The sequence below is a fragment of the Leucopleurus acutus genome, assembly GCF_964270905.1.
Source record: "Leucopleurus acutus genome assembly, chromosome: 1".
Classification (NCBI taxonomy): domain Eukaryota; kingdom Metazoa; phylum Chordata; class Mammalia; order Artiodactyla; family Delphinidae; genus Leucopleurus; species Leucopleurus acutus.
Window position 1 is genome coordinate 164,329,324 of NC_139142.1, and position 20,078 is coordinate 164,349,401.

At 54.7% G+C, this 20,078-nt stretch overlaps 1 protein-coding gene across 7 annotated transcripts in view; it reads right to left on the minus strand.

Moving 5' to 3' along the window:
* Window positions 1-18,536, minus strand: part of NTRK3 (neurotrophic receptor tyrosine kinase 3) — a gene marked incomplete at both ends in the record, with an annotated part of 373,663 nt that extends 355,127 nt beyond the window's left edge. For all 7 annotated transcript variants that reach the window (XM_082857937.1, XM_082857936.1, XM_082857935.1 and 4 more), the window contains one exon: window positions 18,289-18,536. In XM_082857937.1, coding sequence (XP_082714063.1) covers window positions 18,289-18,536 — 248 coding nt within the window. The remainder of the gene's footprint in view (window positions 1-18,288) is intronic.
* Window positions 18,537-20,078: the final 1,542 nt, after the last annotated feature.

Consider the following 20,078-nt stretch of genomic DNA (forward strand, 5'->3'; position numbering starts at 1 on the left):
GCGAATGTGCCCTCCCCGATAGGGCTCCTTGGCTGCTCCCACAAGGGCCAAACAAGCAGATAGATATGTTTAAGGCACCAGCAGCCAGAGGCACCAAAAAACGAGGACAATTCAGCTTTGATGAACTTCTGCAGGTTTCTGCACTCAGAGAGACTCTATTTTCATTTCAGCAGACATGCAAAGTTTTTGTCTTACCGTTGTTCTGAGCTGAAATGTATTCCCCCCAAAATTCATAAGTTGAAGTCCTAAGCCCCAGTACCTCTGAATGAATGTGACTCTATTTGGAGATAAGGTCTTTAAAGAGGTAATTAAGTTAAAATGGGGTCATCAGGCTCTAATCCATTATGACTGAGGTCATAAAACAAACACAGAAAAGACCATGTGAAGACACAGGGAGGAATTGGCCATTTGCAAACCAAGAAGAAAGGCTTAACATTGTTTTTATTTTAAATTACAAATCTGGTGAGTGTGGTCATCTGTTTATTGCTTAAACCTTTTAAAGTGTTATTCTAATAGAGAAAAAAAACAAAGGATTATATATTGAACACCTTATTTATCCATCACCTGGAATTGATATACATATTATCATTTTGTCAGATGCTAAGATCTCCAAAAAAGGAAGGAAAACATCATAGGTGAAGTTAAGAGCCTTATTTACCTTCATTTCCTCTCCCCTCTTCCTAGAGCCAAGCCTCTCATGAAATTGATTTGTATCCAGTCCAATGGTTTTATCTTTTTACTATATATCTATGTGTATAAACAGTGCATTATATTGGTCATTGAGGTTTTTCTAATTGACGTATAGTTGATTTACAATGTTGTGTTAATTACTGCTGTGAAGCAAAGTGATTCAGTTATACATATATGGACATTCTTTTTTTAATATTCTTTTCCATTATAGTTTATCCCAGGATGTTGAATATAGATCATGGTGTTTTTTTACCTTACATACGTGGTATGTCATTCTGCAACCTGTTTTTTTCAAAGTGCAGCCATGTTACTGCACAGAGAACGAGGTTTTCAAAGCAACTGCTATGCAGGATTCCAGCCTATCAACATACGTGGCTCCTCACCCCTTGCCCTACTGAAGACATGTGAGCTGGTTCCCAATCATTTTGCGATGAATGTGGAACAGCGGGCTCTGGAGTCAGCCTGGGTTTGAATCCTAACCCTGATATTGACAGCTATGGTCTTAGACAAGCTCTTGCATCTTTTGGGCCTAATTGCCTCATCTGTGAAATGAGAGCAGTTCTCCGCTCATACGACCGTGTGGATTAAATGAGATGCCACATAAACTGCCTGGCCCAGAGCAAGTGCTCAAAACCAGACGCTGCTACTACTGTGCACTCCAGAGACTGGGAAGACAGAACAATCAATAAACACAAGTCTGGACAACAAAGACCATCTCAAAAATGGGACCAGTAACAGGTAGGACTCAGGTGGACAGAATGAAATCCAGACGACTTCCAGGCAAGGCAAGTGGCCTGACCAGAAGACTAAGAGGGGGAAATGCTTGGGAATGTTTCAGGAATGCCCACTAGATGAGTTTGGCTGGGGCAGAGGGCTCCCATGGTGGGGATCATGGGAGGCAAGCCTCCAGAGAGATGTTGCAGCCAGAACACGATCACTGAAGGCTGAATTTTACGCTGGGACCAATTAGGACCCAACAAAGTTTCTTGAGCTGCAGTTACCGAATTATGTCCCTGCCACCCAAATAGTTTTTTAAAATCAACTTTGAGTCTTGGAGGGCATTCTCAAAACCAGCTGTGCTTTCATTTCTCAACTGCATATCAGATGACACAGGTCAGAGCACGTTCGGTCAAGTCCAGCCCTGTGGGGAAAGGTTAGTGGAGGCCAAGGTCAGGACAGAGCCAGGCATCTTTTTGGGGGGTGCAGCAAGAAGAGATAAAAGGGAAATGGAGAGAGAACTCAGCACCTGGGCGAGCGCTGTCAGAATGTGCTGGGGAGCAGGTAGTGTTCTTCAGGAATGGGGGCGTTCAAACGTTTTGTAGCCTGGGAAACTTCATAATAGTCTTACGCAGAATACCACACCACCTCTGGCCTCACTTCAGGGAGGAGAGCTGGAGAGCTGCCAATGCGACCGTCGTGCTCGAAGTGTGGTCCCTGGATTAGCAGCGTCTGCCTCACCTGGGTACTCACTAGAAATGGCATCCTCAGGCCCCACCACAGATCTACAAATCGGAGTCAGAAACTCTGGGCTGGGGTCCAGCAATCTGTGCTTTAGCCAGGCCTCCCGATGAAGGGGACGCATGCAAGTAGGAGGACCACCAGGGTCTGATCCCACACCGCTCCCCCCACACAGGCTCCACCCCCAGAGACATCCTCCTGCAGCCTCAGCGCCCTCCAACCTTCCACCCCGTCCGCAACCACCACGTTAGACGTATGACAGGTCAGGGCCAGAAGAGGCCTCAAAGATCACCTGGTCAGGCCCCTGATTTAAAATGTAAGAAAACGGAGGGCCAGAGATGGCCAGTGCCTTGCCCAGAATCACCCAGTAGGTTGGTGGCAGTGACAGGACAGACCCCACAGGTCACTCCGTCCTGCCCCAATGTCCTCACTTAGAGGACGTTCTCAGGATGTGGCCAAAAATACCTGTGCCCACGAAATTCAGGGATGCCAAACCCCACTGGGTCCCAGGACCCCTTCTGCCCCTCCCTCCTTCTCACTATCAGTGTCAAAAACAGAATAGCACAGAACCCCTCGTGCCCTGTGGGAGCTGTGGGAGGGCACTGGACCCAGGACTAGAAGCAGAGACGACAGGTTGCGGGGGGGGGGGCAGGACCTGAGAGCATCTGTGACACGGGGCAGGGGCATGAGCAGGGGCTCTGGAGCAGACCTGCTGATTCAAACCCCATGTCTGCCACTTCCTGGTTGCATGACCCAGGACAAGTGCTGTAGCCTCTCTGTGCTCAGTTTCCCCACCGTTAACATGAGGATGCTAATGGTCCCTGCCTCATTGGGTTGTGCTTAGAATGAAGGATGGTTAAAATCAGACTGTCCTATATAAAAGAGGATGTATATGTGTGTATAACTGAGTCACTCTGCTGTACAGCAGAAATTAACACAACATTGTAAATCAACTCTACTGCAATAAAAAATAAATTTAAAAAAATAAGACTATTCTGGGAAGAGCACGTGGGACCCGGTCACAGCACAGCGTCTGTCGTCCCCATGATGAGTTAAGGTTCCCTAGAAGATTCCCTCAGCAGCTGCTCCACTGAAGGCAAAGCCAAGGCCCACAGAGGCGTGGGAGCCATGAGAACAAGGTGCCCGGCACTCCGGGCAGGTGCATGCACTGTCCCCAAGCTGGGTTCTGCGGTAGGTGTGCGAGATATGCTGGTAGAAATCAGCCCCTCCTATTCAGCAGGTCTCTATGGAGTCCCTGTGAAGTGCTGGCTACAGGATAAAACACAGTCCCTGCCTCTGACACAGCGCACAGAGAGAAAACAAAAACATCCAGGAGCCTGATGCCACCCAGGGCGTGTGGGTGCAGCTCCAGGGAGCCTCCCCTGGGCTAAGATGCTGGCTGAGCCACCCTCTCTGGCCAGCGACCCACCCGGGCAGGTGAGGACTGGTACCTGGGAAGGTAACAGGGTGGAGCCTCAAGGCCAGGTGCCTGATCAGAGTCCAGGTAACAGGCAAGTCACCTGAGTGGGGACACAGCTTGCGTCCCAGGACCGGGGGCGGCGGGGTGGGAAGCAGGGAAGAGTGACCAGTCATTTCCATGGAGACAGGACGTGATCCTGGATAATGACGCCTGCACGAGGGTCAGGGACGGATAAGGTTGCTCCTCCTCCACCATGGCTGCCCCAGGTCCCAGGGCGCTGCTCTGAACTGCAAAGAGGGAGGGTAGGCCTGTCTTGGTCGCAGCCAGGGCAGGGGCACGCCCCCAGAGGGCTAGACAGAGGGTCTTGCTGGCTGCTGGGAGAGGGAAGCCAGGCCCAGCCCTGGACCAGCACGTGCAGCCAGTCTTCGCTTGCCCGCCCGGGTGCTCACCCCCCCATCACATGGCGGAGGAAGGCTGACCACCGTCCCCCCCCCGAGCCAAGTCACCCTCTGATGGAACTTTGTCCCAGGAACTTGGCCTGGGGGACCCAGGGAATCTGGCTGCACCTTCGGCACCCCAGCCCACCTCCCGCACAGCCTGGAGGTAGATTCCAGGTGGCAAAAGAGACGGGCTTGACCTTACACATCCTGTAACTATGGGCAGAACACAGATCCATCTGTCCGGCTGGTTGATGTTTTCCCAGCTCTCACCAAAGGGGCCGGCCCAACAGAGGCTCTCAAATAAACATGCTGAATAAATGCAGAAATAGGGAAATGAGCAAGTGCCTTGAAGAGACTCGGTGACATCTTCTGGAACCTGGAACCCGCTGTTCCTTGGGTTTCTCCCTTCCCGTCTCACTGCCCCCTCCTCCGGGCTGCCCGGGGTCACCTTCCCCATAAGCACCAGCCCCCAAATCTTTGTCTCTTACAATTGGAAAGTGACAAGAGACGAAACACAATTGTCCTCTCTTGCCTTCGATATGCTGCATCTGCTAAAGTACCATGGGGCCTCTGTAGACCAGGAGCAGGACGGTGAGTCAAGGTCACGGCCGGCCAGGACTACACCCTGACAACCAGCTCTACTATTTCCAATCAGATGAACTCGAAAGCTGGTAAATCTAGAATTTTTAAATCTCCATTTAGAAAAAACTGCACCCTCTCCTCCTCAGGGAAGCCCTATTTTCATATCTATACATTTTTCTTTCAATTTCCCATTAGATAACATTTTCTAAAATTCTGCCCCTGCTTCTCTTGAGACAGCTCTTCCAGCTGTAGATGTCTTGGCTAATAATACTGGCCACCCCAACTCGACTCTAAACTCCAAGAAGGAGGGAGGGACTATGGCCTTTTATTTTTGCAGCGTCGTGTCCCAAGGCTTAGCACCATCCTTAGCACATGGCTGGAGACAAGAGCTGGGACAGAAGAGGGTTGAGTCTCTCCTCTCCCTGTGCTGCAGAGAGAAGGCCAGCTAGCGCCCCTGGCCATCCTTCCCCAATAGTCCAGATGCTGGGACAGGCCTGGACAGGTAGTGAGGCGGGCGGCCAGATGCAGCTCAGCATCCATGGTGGGAGGAACACACCGCCAGCTTCAGGTCCCCGTTAGCAGTCTGTTACGCACTTGGAAGACAATCCTTTGAAAACAAATGGAATACAAGGCCTCCCCTTCAACTCCTGCCCCAGGGACAGAAGCCGGAGGCTCCCAGAAGACACAGGGCCCTCCCACGGAGGAGGGAACACTTCAGCCACAGGCCACATGCCCTAGGAGCCAGGCACTTCTTTCCACGCCCTCCCCTTCACTGCCAGGGGCTTCGAGGGGCCCTAGCTCCTCCAAGGGCCTCAAAGACAAGGTTTCTGCCAAGGGTACAGAACTACACCCCTCCTCCACGCCCCTCCCCCCTCCCCATCTATCATGTTATTTCCCACTTGGTGTCTTATAGCCACACTTGTTAAAATGACTGCCACTTAAGAGGTGGCAAGAAGTCAGAAACGCAATCTGGAGCAAAGCTGATATTAAATAACTTCCTGAGCCTGGCACGTCTGCCAAGCCCCCCTCCTGGATCTCAGGTGGATCATAAAGAAGCTACAGAAGATAAGGAGCCAGAGGCACCCCAATTCCAGCCCCAGAGCCACGCCTCTGCTGGGGGAAGGCCCCTCCCTTCTCTGGGCTGGAGTTTCTGCACCAGTAGAGCCTAAAGTAATTCCTTCCTATGTGATCCCACACCCCCAAACACACACACACACACACACTGAGTAAAGGATATGAAATGACGTCTGACACTCAAATCTACGCTGGAAGAGCCCTCCATGTCAACCAGCCCTACCCTCCTCTCGCCGTTTTCCAGATAAACACACTGAGCCTCAGAGATCTTGAGTCTCATGGCTGAGGCCAACCAGATAGGCTGGGGATTAAAGACTCTCAAGAAGAGTAATACCCAAGGAAAATACCAGAAAGGGTCTGGCTGTTAGATGCCAGGATTGGTTGGCTACAATGAAGTCAGTCAGGTGCACAGGTGTGTTCTGCAGCTGTGGCCTCATGACATTGGCCCAGCAACAAACACTCCCAATGGCCATCATCACACTTGTGGCCTCAGAGTATCATCTCTATCTGCTCACACTTGAAGGGGAGAGAAATTCATCTGATGGATCCTCTGAAGCCTGACGCCGAGTCAGTCTCATATGCCTCAGCAATGCCCACCATGGCCACCCTACCAGATCAGAATACACTGCTGTTCTCCATTCTGGCCACTTGGTGTCACTGCTGTCCCCAATGAACTAGAACCATAGCGGGCTCCTTGGGAAGTAAAATGATCCTACCAGGCCAACAGGATCCCATACATACCCCCTGCACTGTGTCCTAATTCCATCCTTCCTCCAGAAAGAGACAGATAGTCCATCATGGAGTATCCATCCATCATGTTCCAGACACTTTCCACACATCATATAAACTAATCATCACAGCAACACCTCCCAACAACACCTGACTTTGCAGGTGAAGAAAATGAGACCCTGAGAAATTAAGCAATTTACTCAAAGTTCAAAAAAAACAAGGAAGGAGGAGGGCAAGAATTGGAACCCGAGTTTGACATCAAATTCCATGACCTTTTCACAACATACTTTAGCCTCCCTTGAGTTATCAGACTCTGTGCTATGGGTTCTGGTTAAATCAAGTTGGTTTGCCATGACCCTCGGAGGTGCTGGGAGAAAACCACGTGCAGCTTTGTTCAAAGGCACAATCATAACAGGGCAGGATAAATAGCACCTCCCTTCCTGCAGAAATCATGGTCTAGTGCCCTCTTGTGGCTGATCATAGAACTGGAATGAATGCGCATGGGAGGCTCTTCAGGGTGGATTGGAGGGACTGAGCAGTCACCCCCTTCCCAGTGGACTCATCCATTCTTTCTCCCAGGGCTGGTCCTGGAGCCCCAACTGTAGCTGACAGGCCTAGTCAATTACAATAGCCGGAAGAGAATCATCCAGTGAGTGGGAAGCTACATAGAGCAAGAACAGCAGTAAAACCAAAAGGAGCAACACCTGCAAGGGGCTGGGTGCTCCTGAGTCACCCTGCATGCAGGTTCCTGGCATCCCAACTCCCAAGGCTGGGGAGTGGGGGAGGCGGGCAGCAGGAAGGCTCTGCCTGGACACTGCCACTTGGTTTCCCAGCTGAGGCTATCAGTTGCAACCATTACAATCTCCCTGTTCTTGGGCAGACATGTGCCTCAGCCACTTTGTCACCTTTTCCAAATACACGCCATGTTAGTCCTTCTGTTGCCTCCCTGAGCTCTGGCCCTAGGGGAGGTCCTAGCTCCCCTCTCATCCCACTCTTCAAGGACACAGAAACGCCCCCTGCCCTTCACCTCTGAGAGACTCCTATTGTACCATTTGCCAGTTTGGCCTCTGTGCACCCATCATATGCCAGGCACTTACTATAATCTCATCTAATCCTCACAACTACTCTAGGAAGACGGATCTAGTTAGCCCAGTTTTTCAGATGAAGAGACAGAAGCTCAGAGAGGTTAAGTAACTTGCCTAAGCTCACACAGGGGCAGAGCCAGGATTTAAACTGAAGGTTATCTGGCCAAAGAAGCCACTATTCTTCCTATGACACTGGGTTGCCTTTAAGGCAAAAGAACCATTGAAAGTCTTGGGGCCCAGGAATAGTTCTAATGGAAGCCCTTGGTTTAAAAGATTAATCAGTCAAGATGTGGAGGATGAGCTGGAAGTAGGAGAGGCTGGACTCGGGAAGAACAGATGAGGGTCATAAAAAGTAACCACACCTGTGGGAATGATGTTCTGGAGAGTGGTGATGAGAAGAGGAAGAAAACGAGAGGGAGAGACAAGCATTAAGACTTTTACACACACAGACTGGAGTGCACGTTCTCATCAAAATCTTAAAATAACCCAGTATTATCAGTATTATTTCTGATGAGGAAATGGAAATCAAAAAAGTATCCAGCCCAAGGTCACACAGCTGGGAAATGGCAGAGTTGTGAACGCAAGCTTCATTTAGCAGGTGCCATCCATTAGCAAGGTTGTCTACGCAAATGATCTCCAGCCTAGTAGGACGGCTATAAATGTTATGTTCATCCCTGTTCTTCAGGGATCAGCCTCAAAAAAGTATCAGAAATAAGTAGGTGGGAAAAGACTAACCACAACAGAGAGGGTCCCACCTGCAGCCCTGGGTCCAGCAGCTATGGGATGGCCCTCAGGGCAGAGCTGCAGGCCCCAGATCTGAGAGCTCAGGACCCACTAAAAAAGAGGGAGATCCCGTCTCCAAAACGAATAGCTGTGTTAGTGGGACAAGGCTCCTTCATGAACCAACTAGTGCAAAGAACAAGACAGCATCTGCTCAAATACGAGACAGCTTGGAACAGCCAGAGAAGAGCTCAAAGCACGCACAGAAAGGAAACAGTCAAAACTAGCCAGTCCAGGCAGGGCCCAGGACCCTGGTTTGCACGGCACTTTGATACCCATCAATTTAGATGGGTGTCTCTGAGAACAGAGGTGGTCTAGAGAGGTTGAGAGACAGCACCAAGCTCTCATGTCTGGTAAATATCAGGACCCCGTGCTTCCTGAGCAGCTACTTGGTGTCTAAGTAATTACCAAGCTTGGCATGGCTGGGGTCGGGGGCAGCTGGGAGAGACGGGAGAGATGCCTCCACACTTGGACCGCCATATGAAATGGCCTGAGGGAGTTCATAAAGCTCCCATGACACTAACTCTGCAGTGTAGCTGTCTGTCAACTTCTCTGTGTCCCCATCAAGACTTATCTTCCTGGGCAGGAACGATGTCCCGTTCATTCATCTCCATGACCCTCGTGCAGATGCACTGACCCCTCCTGCTGCTGCTGAGACAAACTTGGTGGGAAGGAGAGCACTCCAGCCCACTTCTGGTCACCCAGGGCACTCTCCCAGCCGCCTCCTGGGAAGCTCAGGTGCAGGAGACTCACATGTCTGGGCTGCAGACATGATGGAGGCAGGACCCCATGATGAGGGCTGCGAGAGGCCCAGCCTAGGGGAGAGCTGACCTCCCTGCTCAGCCCTGGCTCAAAAAAGGCTCTGAAAGCCAGGTCAGCCGGTGCACATCTCACCACACTGGAGCCGCATCCCCAGCTCGCAGGAAAGGCAGCCACCACCAGCCTCGGTCGGTCTCGTGCGCAGCACTGCCCTCTGGTGGCCACCAGGAGTCTAGACGCAGACGATCTTTGTAGGCAGGAAGCCAAAGGCTTCAGGGCTTGTTTACGGGAGACCTCAGTCGTGATGTGCGTGGAACACATAAGAGATGCAATTGTGGGTGCGCAAAGACGCCTCCAGATGCGTGCACACGGCCCACTTTACCGCGGGAAGCAGCCCAGATTAGGACTGCGCATCTAAGATTGCTCCTTCTCTGTTTGCAGGAGGCTAAGGGCTCCTTTCGCTGCCTCTGGAAGAGCCCAGATCCCTCAGCCCCAGAGCAGAGGCTTGCAGAGGGCGGGAGGATGAGAGCCACACCAGCTGGGGAGGTGGCCTCCGAGGCGTTCTGGTCCCACTGTGCCAGGAACTCGCTGGGTGATTGAGTCAAGTCCATTCACCTCTCTGGAGCCTTGGGTTCCTTCTCTGTAAAACTGTGTTTGGCCCCAATTATTTCTGAGCCCCTTTCCAGGTCAGATGATTTATGGTTCAAAGTCTTGATCTTTTTCCTAACTCAAAAACACTCTCAGACGTCTAGAAATGCAAATAAGCAACATAGTGCCCTACCGCTTGAGGAGCCCATCGAGTATGTGATCACCCTGATCTGACAGTGACCCTGAGAGGGAGATAAACTCCAATTCCCAGAGGTGACCCCAAATCCCAGAAGGGGAAACCAAGGCCAGAGAGGCTCTAGGATGTGGTGAACTCTTCCAGCCAAGAAGCAGCAAAATGGGGTGTTTCCACAAATTCCTGCCCTGCAATCGTAGCACCTTGCTGGGTACCCCAGCTCTCTGCAGGGACAGCTGTAGCCATCCCCCATGCTCATCCCTATGGAGAGACAGATGGAGCTTCCCTGAACAAGGGGGGAAGAGAGATGGAGCAAAGAGGACGGGTAGAGAGGAGTAAAGGCTGCTCATTTGAGGAGGAGGGAAGAGAAGGGCCAGGAAGAACTAGAATTCACCCTCCAGGAAAGACGCTCTAAATATCCGCTTCCAGCTCTAGGTGGACACATCAGACATCCCCCTTCTGCTCTACATCCAGTGGCAGCCTTGGAACTCCAAAACTCGAGCTGGGAGAAGCCAACCTGCCCTCTATTCTCCCATCCAGGCTCTCTCTGGCCATGGGCAATTGGGGACACAGTCCTGCTGACCGTGTCTCAGCCCAGAGTGGAGCTGGCTGGGGCCCAGCCACCAGCTTCCTGAATACTCGTCAGCCTCAGCTGGCACCTGGTCTCCTGGGGGAGCTGACCTGACCTCAGAAACCAGGATGCTATGGGGTGGTCAACGAGGCCTGGGGAGAGGGCTTGGTTGGGACGAGCCTCATGGGAGGCCTCCCCAAGCCTCCCCATCATTAGCACCTGGCTTTGACAGTGCTGGCCAGGGCTGCTTGGCCAACACCAGACCCACCACTGTTTCATCTGCCTTCCTCTCCAACTCCAGCCAGGGGAATTCTCAGCTAGGGAACTGGAATGTTATAAAATAAGGGATCCTCCTAGACCTTCATGTCTACCCTTTTATTTTATTATTAATTTATCTTGATGGTCATAGATTCGTGAATGTGTATGTATAGCAGTATATATCCACATGCATAAGAATATAGCAAAAGAGTATAGGCAATGGAGCTTAACATTAAATGTCAGACTCCTCTGATTGGCTTCGTGAAATGAAGCAAGTCACATTCCATCTCTGGACTCATTTTCCCCATCTGTAAAATGGGACGAATAATAGTACTTATCTCCTAGGGTTGGTGTGAGGCCGTAATGGGTTATATTACCTCCAAATTGCTTGGAACAGTGTCTGGAACATAGTAAGTGCTCAGCAAACACTAGCTGCCATGAGTTATCATGTATCGACAGCTTTCTCTTTACCCGGCATGACACAGGCCACTGACCCTCAAAGTGCTGCTAAAAGGTAGTTGTTATTATTATCCTCATCTCACAGAGAAGGCAACTGAGGCCCAGAGGAGGGAAGGGGTTTGTCCAAAGCTAGGAAAAGGCCAGGTCTGGAGGAGCTGCTGGGGACAGGTTTCTCTCCCTGCTGGATGATTCTGTCTGGGGACAGAATCCTGAATCTTCCACCACCCAGACGGGGGATACTTACGATGGGACAAGCCAGATGGGGGAACAGGGGCAGAAGTGAAGTTAGAAAGGACAGGCTCCAAACTGGCTGCACCCACAGATCCCTGAGCCCTGTGTGTAAATAGAGCTCAGCAGAGCCCTCGCCAAGAGCAGTTTTAATTGGCATGGGATGCAGGCTGCGAAGAGCCCTGGGGCTGCCAGCCTTGCATAGTTGCTGCCTCTGGGGACCCCAGATTTGGAATCACTGCCCCAGAGGGAGACACAGTCGTGGGCGAGGCTCTGGCTTTGACAGAGTGCCCAGAAAGGGTGCCAGAGCTGAGTAGGAGAAGGCGGTGCTGCCATCTGGGCAGGGACGTCCTCCAGCAGCCCGAGGACCCCTAAGTCCCCGCCTCTCTCTGTGCCTCTCCTGGGACCCTCGCAGGTAAGGTGAGGGAGGAGCTGACTGCAGGGGTCCCTTCCAACTCTGAATTCCGGGGAACCCTGCCCTCGGAGGTAGTAGGCAGAGATCTGAGGATCTTCATGGGAGTTCCACTGGGCACTGAGAATCTGGAGTCTTCATTCCTGATGGTCTGACATCCAGTCCATCGAAGAGGACCTGCCAGCATGCCCAGCCCCCAGGAGTATTTAGGTTTCCCAAAGTGGAGGCCAGCAAGGCTCAGGGGATGACAGACGACTTGAGCTGAGGGCTCAGTTGCTCATCGATAGATCTGGGGGACCGAGTCCAGCCTCCACTCAGGCCACGCTTAGACCCAACCACCAGGCCACTCAGCTGCCCTCCACAAGGCCCTCATGGATGGGCCGCTCCCATAGCGCTGCCCCTTGGGAGAGAAGGAACTTTCTGGATGAAGATAGCCTGCTTCTCCGTTCCCAACAGCCAGAGGGTATCCAGCTACAGGGTTACTGCCGGGGAGAGAATGGAGTCCAGGACACCAGAGCGGCCACGAAGGGAGCATCAGAGGAGGAGCCTCAAGACCCTTCTGGATCTTTCCTTTTGTGAGACACTCAACCACTGGGATTCAATTTCTGTTCTTTATTTTGTTTGTTTTGTTAATCAGGACAATGGGGCTAATAATCCCTGCTTAGGTACTTCAAGTAGCTGTGGCAAAAAATAAACACAACAGGGACTTCCCTGGTGGTGCAGTGGTTAACAATCCGCCTGCCAATGCAGGGGTCACAGGTTCGAGCCCTGGTCCGGGAAGATCCCACATGCCACGGAGCAACTAAGCCCGTGTGACACAACTACTGAGCCTGTGCTCTAGAGCCTGCGAGCCACAACTACTGAGCCCGTGTGCCTAGAGCCCATGCTCCGCAACAAAGAGAAGTCACCGCAATGAGAAGCCCGTGCACCGCAACAAAGAGTAGCCCCCGATCGCTGCAACTAGAGAAAGCCTGCGCACAGCAATGAAAATCCAACACAGCCAAAAATTAATTAATCAATTAATTTAAAAAATAATAAACACAATAACTGTAAACTGGAGAGCAGGAAGAAATGAATTTGGCGGGGGGAGGGATTCATGGAGGTGAAGTATGTGCTACAAGGGACAAAGGGCAGGACCCAGAGGGCTACTAGGGACCGTCTTTTGAGAACTGGCCTGGCCCTGGGACTAGGGGTGCTTAGGAATCCTGATCCCCTCTGCCACCCAGCCTGCTCCCTCCTCACATGCCCCTGCCCCTACTCCCAATTCATCAACCCCTCCTGGGAACAGAGACAAGAAGGAGAGCCAGGGGCTTCAGGACCACCCCTCCTACTGTCAACCCGGCTCCCTCTCAAGCCCAGGCCCTTCCAGCCACGACAACGTTGGGCACCAAGCTTTTTTGATTATGCATGCTTTAGCAATAAAAATTCATCTCGTAACCCCCAAACACTCCTAGTTATTAAATTATATGCTTATACTTCTTCGATTCAAACATTAAATATTCCCTCTTCTCAACAAGAATAACTTGAAATAGAAGCTCTAACATTTTCTTCTCACACCCAGCAGAGGCCCCTGCTCTGGCAATGAGCTGAAACTCTGCAGAAGGACATCTCCCTGCCTTGAGCTCACGGTACACGGGGGGCATGGGGGCGGGCCACGAAGCTGGGTGTCCAGCCTCTAACGGGAGGCTGCAGGCCTCAGCGCATTCTTGCTAGGGGTGGCACTTGGTTTGGACAGTGGACTCCAAACTGGGTGGCCCAGAGTACTCTAGAGGTGGAAGGGGAAATGGGCAGCGAGGGAGCACCTGCTGTCTTCCTCTGGGTGGCATCACAAGGGCCAGCACCAAGCCCAGGGATGCTGCCCTTAGAAGTGGCCTAGCAGAACCTCCTTGGGGATGTTCCCTGGGCTCCAGGATGGCATATGTCTGAGCTGGAAAGGACACTCCTCCATGGCCTCAATTCACAGTTGAATTTCCAGGCTCAGAAAGACTACAGTCTTCTACTGTGGCTCACAGAGGATAAAGGGTAAATCCAGGTGTGGGACTCATGTGTCTCATCCCTTTCTCTAATCCTACCCTGCCAATGGCCAACTGGAGGCCCCAAAGGGAGGCTGGAGATGGTGTCTGTGATCCCAGTACAGTCCACTGAACGCAGCCCTCTACATGGGGACCCCAGCCCAGGCAGCAGCAGAGATGCCACAATACTGGCAAAGGCCAGCCCAAGGGAGGCCTTTGTCCACCCCTACAGTCAGAGAGAAGGAGTCAGCCACCAGGGACAGGTAAGGCAAGGATGGAGAGCTGCCCAGGAGAGCGGATGTCAGGCCCGTCCCTCTTCACAGCCATTCTTTCCACTTCCGCTCCGCAGGAGACTGGTCAGCCTCTTGCAGGATGCTGGGCTGACTCCCAGGCTGCATGCTCAGCCCTCGGTAGCCAGGCCAAGAACTCTCAGAGCTAGGGCCGGGCTGGGCTGGTTTTACCCAAACCCATCATGTGCTCAGGTCCCCTGGAGCTGCAGAGCTGATGCCCTGGGCTTCGGGCTGTGCCTCGGAAGACTGACCTGGGCTGAGGATTCTGGCTCCAGGGAGGGTCCTCCAGGGAAGGCCTGGATTCCACCCACCAACAGCCTGGCCTCCATACAAAATCTCAGGGCCTCTTCAGTCCAGGGTCCCCAGCTTTTATCCTGGAAGTACCTCTTTCCCCAGGGCTATAACCACTTCCCCTTCTAAATCTCACCTCAAAGACCCCTCACATCTCTACCTCCCTCCCTCAGGCCTAGCCCCAATATGGGGGGCTCCTGATTGAACCCTATGATGTTCTTGGGGCCTGGTTCACACCCCTGACTGCAGCCCAGCTCTCACTGGTAATTGTCAAGGCTGGCTCTCCCCTTGACCCTTAGAAAGGCTAAGAATCAGGAAGTCAGTACAGCAGCCAAAGCCCCAAATGATCCCTCACCCAGCCAGGGGAGGGCCTGCAGGGAAGACAGGGGAAATCAAGGGACCAGAGTGCTGTAAACACCAGGGACCCTGTGGTGGCTCGTGTGGAGACCCAGGTGGCAGCTCAGGGTCCCAGCCAAGAGCCCACTGTCTTCACAAGCCCAGGAACACCCAGCCCAGCGATGCCATCTTCTCCCCCTGGATTTTCTTTCTAGCAGTCCAAGGATGCGCTACTCCAACCCAACCCCAGGCAGGCCTGGCCTAGAGACGCCAGAGGGCCCCCCCTCCCAGCCACCACCCTTCTGCCTTTGTGACGTCAGAGCCTGGCTGGGTGCGGCCGCACATGGACCCTTCTAGGTAAGGTTACTGTGTGTCAAGAGCTCCAATGGCAGAGGGATCGGCCTCTTAAACAGAAAGAAGCCAAAAGGGAGGGCACTTTGGGAGGGCGGAGGTGAGACCCACACTTCTGCACTGAGGCCTTGCAGTGGATTTCCTCCTGATACTGATGGGGCAGCCACCTACCCCATCAGAGGCGCCCTCCGATGGGGACACAGGAGCCACCGCACATGCCACCCCTGAGAGGAAGGACCACAGGGAACCTCTGGTCCCTCTGAAAACTCAGGGGTGATCAGTTCAGCACCTGAGGGAGAGACCTCAGGAGTCCACAGCCCCGAGAACAGGAGGGTGGCTGGGTGGCAGTCACCCCAGGTTCCCTTAGCTAGGCCCGCTGGAACTCCAGCTTCTGCCCCAGCCTCTTCCTCGGCCCCCAGAGTCTGCCCAAGCTGCACCCCCAGACATACACCAGCATCAAGAGCTTCAGGTTGATGGAAGGCTGGGGGACCCCTTGATCTCCAAATCTCTGATAGCATCAGATCTAAAGAACACATTCCTTTTCAGCAAAGCCCGGGCTTGGACTGAAGCCCCACCTCCAGGTCCCACTAAAGGAAGCCCCCCCTCCCTACCTGGAGGGCTCCTCTCTCTGTCCTCAAGCCCCTCCTTCCAGCCCGCGTCCATAGGTAGCCCTGCAGAGTGGGGGACCTGGGTTTTGGGGTCCAACAGACAAAGGCCTAAGCCTGGCTCACTGCTGGGGCTATGTGCCCCCAGGAAAGTTACTTTGTAGCCTGAGCCTCCATCATGAGGTAAGACAGGGATGGTGACACCTGCTTCCCAGGGCAAGCAGGACTCCCCTCCTTCTCTGCTCTGCCTCCAGGCCAGAAGGCTAGGCTCTTCCCTAGTTCCGTCAATACCAGCCATAGATATAACAGGGCACTGGGGAGAAGATGGGATGAGGAAGGGTCATCCCACCCATGACCTCTGACCCTCCCCCACCTGCCACTCGGCACAGCTCCGGTGGGAATCCAGTTCCCTGGCTCTTAGGTGTTGGGGTGGATTCAAGGAAAGGAGTCCTGACTTCCTGGCAAAGTGTCTGAGTCCTGAAACAAGGATGGAGACACACACAGAGGGACTCCCAATCTACTCCCGGATTACCTGCCCCAGTTGCCCCTCTGGGGTCCTTCAGTGGCAAAGGGGACAAGAAGCCACCCCATCCCCTCCCATCATTACCTTCCCAGCAGCCCCACCTTGGGCCCTTTGCCTGGAAACCTCAACCCAACTCTTCTTTATCAGACTGCTTCCCCTAGCTTTCTTTTCAGAGGGGGGACACCTCTGCATGGCCATAAAGAGCCTACGTGATTGTGACCCTCCCCGCCTCCCACCAGCTTCCTACAGGGACACACACCCTTGGAACAGAGAACAAGCTGGCTGAGGCTCACCAGCTCCCAGAGGCCCGCACTGGGCACCTGGGGCACCGTCTCTCCAACCCCTGGCCCACCCGATCCCCTGAAAATCCCTAGGTCCAGCTCCTGAGCTCCTGGACCCACTGCTAGGCTCCCCCCTCCCATCCCACACACACCCCTACCCCCACCCCTCAGTGCACGTCCAAGGCAGAGGTTCCCTGACAATCTCACTCCCACCCTCCTGGCTGCATCCTTGGGGATGCTGGAATGCTGTGGCCTGCAGGTGGGAGAAGCTGCATTGGGTCCATCCTGTTTCTCCTGCCCTCCCCTCCACCCCACCCTTGGCTATTTATCTTGTCACCCCAGGCCAGCCGGGCTGAAGGTGGTGAGGGGGTGAACGGTCGAGCCAAGATATGGGTCAAGCTTGTCTCCTGGGCCAGGAGTCAGGGACACCTCCTGGGCTGCACACTTCCCTCAAACTGTTAGCTGCAAGAACACGAGCAGAGTCTCCATGAAGCCAAGAGGGTGGTGGGCTTCGGAGAGAGCAGGACTGCAATTCCTCCAGGCTTTACAGCCCCATCGCACTGGGGCCGAGGTGAAGGGAGAGCTGATGCCTGGGAGGGCAGCACCCACGGCAGAATCCAGCCCCTCTGGAGTCTGCCCAAATGCCTGCCTCAGACCCCAGCCAGGACTTCAGTGCCAACCCTTTTCAGCATCCCACCCACTTCAGGGGTCTCCAAGGGGTGGGGACCTTGAGGGGAGACAGGTGAGAGCTACCCCCTGAACACTCCCAGTGCCATCCACACCCTTCTCTGGATGGCAGGATGGGATGGGGGTCACCTGGCTGAGGTCAGTGGAAGATAATCTGGACAGGCTCTCTCCGCCCATGCTTCTAACCCACATCCCTGAAGAAGAAAAATAACGGGGGGGGGGTGGGTAGGGGGAAGAGCAGGCCACCACAGGTCTCACTCAGACAGGACAGAACCACGCAAATGCTAGTCAGAGTTCAATTTCCAAATAAAGGGATCTGCACGATCGTATAAGAAGCCCCATCCCCAAAACACGCAAGCCTTCCCTCCTCCCTTCATCATCCTGACTCGGAATTACTGGAACAGTTATCAAAGCTCAAACAGGAACAGGATCTGTAGGCGCCCAGATGCAGATGAGGGTGGGAAAGGGCGGGGGGGTGGGGGGTGTCTCGGAAATGCCCAAAATGGGGTTGGAGAGGGCGGGCGAGAAGGAAAGGGAAGAGGTAGGCGTCCATGACGGCCTCGACATGTCCAAAGTCTCCCTGCGAGCAGCCAACTCCCAACTTGTTTACTTGACAGCGTGTTTTGCTGTTTCCAAAAGGAAACAGTTAAACCTCTGGGCTGGATCGCGAGCAGTCCCTAACTGTCACCTTCCCTCCCGGTTAAGCGCTGCCGCCGCCACCGCTGTCGCTGCCGGCGCCGCTGCCGGGGAATTGAACCTCGTCTACTTTATTCCACTTGAGCGTGGCCAAACTGTTGCTATTTAGTGGGGGGCAAAGAACCCGATTCGCACCCTCGAAACGAGCCGCAGCACCTGGGGGCGGGGGCGGGAGCCGGGCCCCGCGTGCCCCGGCCGGCTGGGGTCCTCTCGCGGGAGAGGCACACACACGCATCACCAGATCACGCCTCGCCAAGGCCGGAGTCACCTGGAATACGCAGCCCGAGAGCATCTCCCGAGCCAGAGCGAGCCTGACGCGCGCCCGGCGGGCGGCGGGCGGCGGGCGGCGGGCGGCGGGCAGCGGGCAGCGGCGAGCTGGGGCGGGCGGAGGGCCAGCGAGCCTGACGCGCGCCCTGCGGGTCGGCGGGCAGGCGAGAGGGAGACGCGGAGCGAGGGGAGAGGCGGGCTGGGGAGCGGCCGCCTGACTTACATGGAAGTGATATTCCTTGAGATGTCCGTGATGTTGATGCTGGCATTCCCATTGCTGTTCCCTGAATCCTGCCCTTCCAGGAGGGGGAAGAGATTCCCATCGTCCGGCCGCCGGCAATTGATCTCAGTCTTGCTGCAGACACAATTTGCAGGGCAAGCCAGCACGGAACCCACATAGTCCAGCCAGACGCTTCCCAGCAAGAAAATCCGCCAGAAACTACACTTGGCTGGGCAAAGAGAGACATCCATCTCCGATCGCTGCTTCTAAAAAAGAGGAGGAGGAGAGGAGAGGGGGGTGGGGTGGGGGGAGTGGGGAGAGCTGGGGGGGAAGGAAACAAAGACGGCGAGGGAGGGGGGAAGGGGGAGGGGGGCCTCTGCCTTTGAAACGCCGTGCGATCAGATGCAAAATCCTTCAGCGTCTGAAACCATCGCGGCCGCCGCCGCCGCCGCCGCTGGGTGGGAGCCGCGGGGAGCGCCTAGTGGCGCGGTCTGCCTGGCATGGTGGCCGGCTCTGCGCTCGCCGGCTCGCCGGGTCCGGGGGCTCGGGAAGCGAGCCGCGCTCTCCGACTCCGAGACTTTGCAGGGTTGCAACAGACGGTGGGGAGGCAAAAAAAGAAAAAGGAAAAAAAAAAAAAAAAACAAGGAAAAGGAAAATATGGTGCTAAAGTCACCAAGTCCCACCTACTGGGCAGAATTAAAACGGACACACCTGCAAAATACACACACTCACACACACTCACACATCCACACACCCGGCGCCCGGAGGAGTAAGATGCGGTCGGAGCTGCAGCAGCCGCCGCAAATGGCTCGCTGCGCGCCTGCAGAAATGTACAAGTGCTCCGAGCCTTACGAAACGCACGGGTTATCCGAGCGTCTTCCTCGGTTCCCTCCCTCTCTCCCCCACCCTCCTCCCCTCCCTCCTCGCGGCCTCCTCCCCCCGCCACCCGCCCCGGCTGGGAGCGGCAAGAGAGCGGAATCTCCCCCCTCCCTCCCTCTCCCACTCCTCCCCACACCCCTCTCTCTCTCCCCGCCCGCCCTCTCCCCTCCTCCTTCCCCACCCACCCACCTACCCACCCACTCGCCGGCTCGCGGCTCTCGCCCGCACAGCCACCCGCAGCCACGCGGCCGCCCGCCCGCCCGCCAGCTCCAAGCCTAGCGGCCCGGCGCCCGCTCGCCGCAGCCAAGAGGAAAGCCAGACGGAAGGGAAAAAGTTGCAGTTGGGATTGCGAGGGTCTGGACTGGGGAGGGGGACTTGGAGAGCTGGCGGCGCGACGCGGAAAGGCGCTCTCCTTTCCACTTTTTGGCCCTCGCGCTGCCCGGTTTTGCTGCAATCCGGACCGCGAGAGGAAGTGAAATGAACGCGGCCGAGGTGATCGGGGAGCGTTCCCGAGCCTGGGTGGGGGGCACTGGCTTGAAGACGGCGATCAGGGGTGCGGGAGCACACAGGACCCCCAGAGAGGCACCCAGAGCCGGGGACCGGGGCCGCGGACGCCCGGTCCTCGGTCTAAATGACACTCATTCCCGTAATCGAGAGTCCGGGAGCTAGGATCGGCTGGGAAGGGACTGCGGGGCACCGCTGGGTTGGTGCCCCCGCGCCCCTTGCGCCTTCTTGGCGGTGGGTTTTGCGTCCTTGGGCAGACAGGGAGCGAGGAAGGAAGGAACTAGCGCCGAAAGGGCTGCGCTGCAGATCCGAGGTGGCCCCAGGCGAGCTGCGCGTGCGAGAGAAACCGCCGGGGAAATTGAGATGCAAGGGGCAATTTTTGGCAAGCATCAGGCCAGTACCGTCAGAGG